General features: G+C 45.8%; 1 protein-coding gene across 1 annotated transcript in view; it reads right to left on the bottom strand.

Annotated features, from left to right (window-relative positions):
- Nucleotides 1-7,500, bottom strand: part of PSMD14 (proteasome 26S subunit, non-ATPase 14) — a 122,718-nt gene that overhangs the window by 75,767 nt on the left and 39,451 nt on the right. Inside the window, exons 3-4 of the mRNA XM_075318832.1 lie at nt 3,644-3,715; nt 2,115-2,234 (exon numbers count right to left, since the gene is read on the bottom strand). Coding sequence (XP_075174947.1) covers nt 2,115-2,234; nt 3,644-3,715 — 192 coding nt within the window. The remainder of the gene's footprint in view (nt 1-2,114; nt 2,235-3,643; nt 3,716-7,500) is intronic.

Genomic DNA, 7,500 nt, shown 5'->3' with positions numbered 1-7,500 from the left:
TAACCACCCACAGGGGGTGAGAAGGGAGTTTTTATATTATATTATAATATATTATATAATATATATATAAAAATGATGAATTTAGTGTATGTATATTATTTCTGCACAAAAATACACTCAAACCTATATCTAAATATCTCTCTAATATACACACATTATATATAATACACACACACACACATTATATATATATATATATATATATATATATATATATATATATATATACACATACACCGTATTTATATATATATATCTATCTATATATATTTATCTATATATATCTATATATATCTATATTATATATATCTATATCTATATATAAATATATTTAAATATAAATATATCTATAGAAATATATATATATATATATATATATATATATAAATAAATATATCAATATATATATTTAAATTATATAAATATATAATATATATATTATACACACACACATTAAATTTATTTTCTATATATTACACAGACTACATTCAGCAGTTTACTACAAATGACTGTTTAGAACAGAAAAAACCCTAAAAAGTAAAAACCTGAAAAACACAGTGCAGAAGTACAATGTTTTGCTGACTTCATGGTATAAATTGTATGTAGTAAGCTGCTGAGCACCCCCTAATGGTGTCTTTTAAATGCACACAGTTTAGGTAGATATGGAAAAAATGCTGCAATGTAAAAATGCTTTCAGAAATGGAAGTGATAATAGTTTATCAGCAATTAACAGAATGCAAAAAACACCCCAAAAAGCTATATTTTCCTCTTAGACAGCTGAGCACTGTAATTGGCTTTTTCCTGCTCTCCCATAGAGAATAAAGGGAGTGGAATGGATGAGCATGTGTACAGGAACGCCTGTCCCCTGATCTTGTGTTTGATAAGGGTCGCAGGATCAACACTGATTTTGATGTTATTGAGACTAGGGGGGAGCGCTTGAGCACGTGCAGGACCGGCGGGGGGTTGAGCACGGGCAGGACCGGCGGGGGGTTGAGCACGGGCAGGAGCGGCGGGGGGTTGAGCACGGGCAGGAGCGGCGGGGGGTTGAGCACGGGCAGGAGCGGCGGGGGGTTGAGCACGGGCAGGAGCGGCGGGGGGTTGAGCACGGGCAGGAGCGGCGGGGGGTTGAGCACGGGCAGGAGCGGCGGGGGGTTGAGCACGGGCAGGAGCGGCGGGGGGTTGAGCACGGGCAGGAGCGGCGGGGGGTTGAGCACGGGCAGGACCGGCGGGGGGTTGAGCACGGGCAGGACCGGCGGGGGGTTGAGCACGGGCAGGACCGGCGGGGGGTTGAGCACGGGCAGGACCGGCGGGGGGTTGAGCACGGGCAGGACCGGCGGGGGGGTTGAGCACGGGCAGGACCGGCGGGGGGGGTTGAGCACGGGCAGGACCGGCGGGGGGGTTGAGCACGGGCAGGACCGGCGGGGGGGTTGAGCACGGGCAGGACCGGCGGGGGGTTGAGCACGGGCAGGACCGGCGGGGGGTTGAGCACGGGCAGGACTGGCGGGGGGGGGGGGGATTGAGCTTGAGCACATGCAGGGCCGGCGGGGGGGTTTGAGCACGTGCAGGACCAGCGGGGGGGTGGGGACGTGGAGCACGTGCAGGACCGGCGGGGGGGTGGTGGAGCACGTGCAGGACTGGCGGCGGGGGGGGGGGGGGGCGTTGAGCACGTGCAGGACCGGCGGCGGGGGGGGGCGCTGTTGAGCATGTGCAAGACCGGCGGCGGGGGGGGGGGGGGTCTTGTGGGTTGAGCACGTGCAGGACCGGCGGGGGCTTGAGCAGTTGGATCCCCACCAATCTAGATATCCCCACCTATCCAGTGAATAGGTGAGAACTTCTAACTGGAATACCTCTTTAAACACATACACATTTTTTTTTTCTTTTTAGCCACTTGATTTCTAGACAAAATGTATTTCCATTTGTTTCCTACCAGATTAGCGATTCTGAATAAATGACCCAATGATACAACTCCATGCGTTCCATCATTTTCTCCTGTAGGCCACTACTTGTATACTTGTAGATGTCTTTTCTTTTTATTGAAACTTTTTTTTCCGCGGTGCTTTCAGTGTAAAATTAACTATTAAACACATGCACTTTATATATTAAAAAGGACTTACAGTTCCAGACTGGGGCATGGCAAAGACATCAATGACTCTGACAGTGTAGTCATCCACAAATTCTCCCAGCATCAGGCCCATGACTTCCATTGGGACCCCGGCCCGGCCGTGCTTTAGCATCTAGAATGAGGAAAGTTCCATTAACAGGACGCATGCGATTCTGCCTAACTGGAGCATGCAACGCATTTCTTAATAACTTCACATAGCAAGACTCCTTTTAAAGGAGAGATACAACCAGCAGCATTCATACGATATTCTATGTATCTATCAATGTGGCATATTTATTAAAAAAAACAACAAAAACATGTTACAATGCTGAATACAAGAGCCCACTGGTGGTGGCCACAGCTTATAGTCACCAAATCTGGTGACAGGTTCCCTTTAATCACCAGAATTTATTACTTTTTTTTTTAATAAAAAATGTTCTGAATTTTTAATAAAAAGAAATGATAAATAAGACTACATGTTTAGTATGACTGTATTCTTACTGAAGTTACCAGGTCATTTTGACAGTACAATGAATGCTCTAAAAAAACAAAAAAAAAAAAACAAAAACAAAACAACAATATAAACAAACAAAAATTCCCTTGGTATTTTTCCCCAATTTTGCAGTACAATATTTGTAAGTGACCAGTGCCATTAATCCTGATGCAGCTCATCTGCCTGAAGAACAAACGGAGGAGGCGAATGAATTCCAAGTGTACGGATCCTTATGTCCCCTGACGTGAGGTCTCCACACACATTACATGGGTCCTGGCAGAATTAGCGGTTTTGGCTGCCTTTTACCAAACGTCCTGTGGGATAACCACCCAGAAGAAACATTGACAATACACCCTTAATATAATTGGAGTGTAACAAGCTGTGTCACACACCCTGAGGAAGTCACGTGAACGAAACGCGCGTCGGCTTGTGAGGCGAGCTGGGAGCTACTATCCATCTGGTCACGTCCAGGTATGCAGCTTTGCATCCATTTATTGTGGCATCTTTATTTTAGCACAGCAGGCAGTTTAGTGCTAATGGGTCACTGGCAGGCAGTGTTTCTGGTTGGTTAATTTTGTGGATTTATCCACTTATTATAACTGGAGTGTATTTACACCCTGGTTACCCGTATAACACCAGGGATCACTGTCAGCTAATTCATGTAACTGGTGTCGTGTATTAGATTGCGTTTGGATAATTTTTTCTGCATACCCTCCCTAGCAGCCTCCTTGGGTGTGTGCATCTTGCATTGGAGGCTCCTTTATTTTAGTAATTGTATTTTTTAATTGAAGTGTTAATTTTTTTTATTTTTTTTTTAAATTAAAAACTATTTTTCTAAAAAAAATAGATTCTCCTGAAGTCATTGTTTCTTCTGGGTGGTTATCCCACTGGAAGTTTTTTTTAGTTGAATTGAGTGTCTTAAATGACAATAATGATATGAGATTTTTTTATTAATTCTTTTACCAAACGTGTAGGGAGGCTTCCGGTGCGGACATTGTAAGGCACGCGCTCAGGAAAGTACTTTTGACAAAACACACACAGAGACTTACTTTAAGCAATGCTAAAGATGAGATGTACACTTGCTCGGCGGTGTCCACTGCGGGGGCATCGGTCGGAGGACCCTAAAAAGAGATCAGAATGTAAGTAATAAAATGCATCACCATGTCAGGCACAGATTCCACCACTATGCAATCGGGCTACACAAACGTCTGACGCGGCTCTACCCCCGGCATTGGAGGCACTACAGCCGAGGAGTTTGGAGTCTTTAGGCTATGTGCCCACGCTGCGGATTTACCGCGGATTTTGCCGCGGATTTGCCGAAAATCTGCAGCAGCGGCACTTCCAAGCCATTTCAATGGCATTTTGGAAATGCTGTGTCCATGCTGCGGATTTTTCCGCTGCGGATTTGCCGCGGATTTTGATCCGGAAAAATCTGCAGCATGTCAATTGTTTGGTGCAGATTTGGTGCGGATTTTTGGTTTTGAATGCGGAAAAAAAAAAAAAATCCGCATCAAAATCCGCGGCAAATCCGAAAGTCGCGGATTTTCATGCAGAAAAATCCGCAGGTACATTCTACCGTGGACACATAGCTTTACTCTCCGCTTTATTAACACTATGCAGCCACTACCTGGACAACCCCCATTTAAGGCTAAGTTCACACATCCTGTGTTTTCAATCCGTCAGGTCCGTCAGCAACGGATCAGTCATTTTCAAGATGTCAACTGATGCAACTGATGTGTTTTTCACAGGATTCCTTTCACAGGAATCCTGTGAAAAAACCGATCAGTTGCGTCCGTTACATCCGCTGTGCGTCCGTTTTTTGACGGATCAGTCATGATCCGTCTGTGTTTGGGACAGCCCAGTGGGCGTGCCAAGCATGCTGGGCATGCTCAGTAGAGCATGACGGAATCCTGCGCAGGATTCCGTTGTAAGACGGATTACAACGGAATCCTGCACCATAGACATACATTGCAAGTGTGGCGGATGGCGACGGATTCCTGCGCGGCGCGTTAATTTTGACGGCCCGAAAAACGTTACATTCTGCGTTGCTCCCCGTTCAGCGGTCAGTCAAAAACGACGGACCGCGACGCAGCGGATGCAACGCAGGGTCATCAGTCGCAATCCGTCGCTAATATAAGTCTATGGGGAAATACAGGATTCCTGCAAAAAATTTTGCAGGGTACCGTAATTCCCCAAGGCGACGGATTGTGACTGATGCAAAACACAGGATGTGTGAACTTAGCCTAAAAGAGAATCTGTCTACAGCTTTTGCTTGAGCCCCAGATTTCATTGATGTGTCACTTAGGCTAAGTTCACACATCCTGTGTTTTGCATCAGTCACAATCCGTCGCCTTGGGGAATTACGGTACCCTGCAAAATATTTTGCAGGAATCCTGTATTTCCCCATAGACTTATATTAGCGACGGATTGCGACTGATGACCCTGCGTTGCATCCGCTGCGTCGCGGTCCGTCGTTTTTGACTGACCGCCGAACGGGGAGCAACGCAGAATGTAACGTTTTTCGGGCCGTTGAAAACAACGCACCGCGCAGGAATCCGTCGCGATCCGCCAAGCTTGTAATGCATGTCTATGGTGCAGGATTCCGTTGTAATCCGTCTTACAACGGAATCCAGCGCAGGATTCCGTCATGCTCTACTGAGCATGCCCAGCATGTTTGGCACGCCCACTGGGCTGTCCCAAACACAGACGGATCATGACTGATCCGTCAAGAAACGGACGCACAGCGGATGTAACGGACGCAACTGATCCGTTTTTTCACAGGATTCCTGTGAAAGGAATCCTGTGAAAAACACATCAGTTGCATCAGTTGACATCTAAAAAACAACGGATCCGTTGCTGACGGACCTGACGGATTGAAAACACAGGATGTGTGAACTTAGCATATTAGCGACGGATTGCGACTGATGACCCTGCGTTGCATCCGCTGCGTCGCGGTCCGTCGTTTTTGACTGACCGCCGAGCGGGTAGCAACGCAGAATGTAACGTTTTTCGGGCCGTTGAAAACAACGCACCGCGCAGGAATCCGTCGCGATCCGCCAAGCTTGTAATGCATGTCTATGGTGCAGGATTCCGTTGTAATCCGTCTTACAACGGAATCCTGCGCAGGATTCCGTCATGCTCTACTGAGCATGCCCAGCATGTTTGGCACGCCCACTGGGCTGTCCCAAACACAGACGGATCATGACTGATCCGTCAAAAAACGGACGCACAGCGGATGTAACGGACGCAACTGATCAGTTTTTTCACAGGATTCCTGTGAAAGGAATCCTGTGAAAAACACATCAGTTGCATCAGTTGACATCTTGAAAATGACTGATCCGTTGCTGACGGACCTGACGGATTGAAAACACAGGATGTGTGAACTTAGCCTTACTGGGCTGCTTGCTGTCATCTTTTTTTATTAAATCACCGGTTTATCTGCTGCAGATCCACCAGCTGTTTAAAATGCTGTATAACCCCGGCCACAGTGCCTATGCAGAGTGTACAGTAAACAAAAAGCTGCCAGTGGTGTGGGCGGGGTTGGACTACCTAATCCAGTGATAAATTCACTGTTTTATAAAAAAAAAAAAAAAAAGGAGATCAAAAACTACAGCAAGCAGCTCAGTAAGTGACACATTACTGGAATCAGGGTCTCTGCCTCTATTATAGGAGGCAAAATCCTGGTGACAGATTCCCTTTAAATGAAGCAGTCACCTTGTACCATAAAAACAGAGTGACCTCCCTCACTGGTTTCATGCCAGCGATGTAGGCAGCAGGCTCATGTGGCACTAATATGGCATGCGAGCACAAAAGTCAATCAGTGGCTGTTTCCGACAGCTAAATAGGAAAGGGTTCTTTACAGTTAGAGCAGTCAGACTGTGGAATGCCGACCACAAGAGGTAGTAATGACAGATACTAGAACAGCTTTTATATCAGGGCTGGATGATTTCCTCAGTACACAACATTGTTGGTTATAAGTGACTTAGGGACAAAAAGTAGAATTGGTGGAGGAAAGGTGAACTAGATGGACCGAGGGCTTATTTCAACGTAAGTAACTATGTAACATCCCTCAGATGATAATAGGATGAATATCAGACAAGCAGGAGTGAGAGCTCAGCAGCCCAACAGTAGCAGCCGACTGCCTGCAGTGGTGACGTGGCATAATGTCACAGGAGCCCCAGGAGACATGGATACTGATATGGAGTTTTGAAAGTTTTACAAGGACAACTTAATTTAAAAGGACACTTTAAATCACATTAAAAGGGGGTTATCCAGTTAATAAGGGAATTTCTAGGATTAACTTGGGACAGACCTGGTTGATTAAAAATGGAGAACGAACGAAAATAAAAGTTAATCCTTGAACCCCTTTAAAACGGATTGACAATCCTTAGGGAAGCCCAACTCTCCAATCTACCTGCATTACCGCCATCATTCCCTACTCGCAGCTCAGCATTGAGGCTCTGAGAATGGGACAAAACTGTAATAAACTAACATTAGACAGAGCCGCTACGAAGAGTAAAGGCAAATAAGTTACAAAGTTGGCCGGAGAGTAGCGCCTCTTAGACACAGCCGGTCAGCCAGGGTGCTTAGAGTTGGGCCCTCATAGATCAAAAAATTGGTGGTCCATCCAATATGGAAGAAGCAAGTGTGCAAGAGCCACTCTAAGGCTATGTGCGCACTTACCGGATTTTGCCGCGGATTTTCTGCGGATTGGCTGCATGTTTCGCTGCAGAAAATGTTCATAACATCTCTGCAGTGAATCACCAGCAAAACCTATGGGAAAAAAAAATCCTGTGCGCACTATGTGGATTTTGATAGCTGCATGTTTTGCTGCGGGATTCCCGCAGCAAAAACAAGTGCATGTCAATTCTTTTCCGCACATCGCTGCGGGATTTCACTCCATTGA

This window comes from Anomaloglossus baeobatrachus, chromosome 7, assembly GCF_048569485.1.
Source record: "Anomaloglossus baeobatrachus isolate aAnoBae1 chromosome 7, aAnoBae1.hap1, whole genome shotgun sequence".
Lineage (NCBI taxonomy): Eukaryota > Metazoa > Chordata > Amphibia > Anura > Aromobatidae > Anomaloglossus > Anomaloglossus baeobatrachus.
The sequence above is the reverse complement of the archived record's forward strand: the minus strand, read 5'-3'. Positions and strand labels throughout refer to the sequence as shown.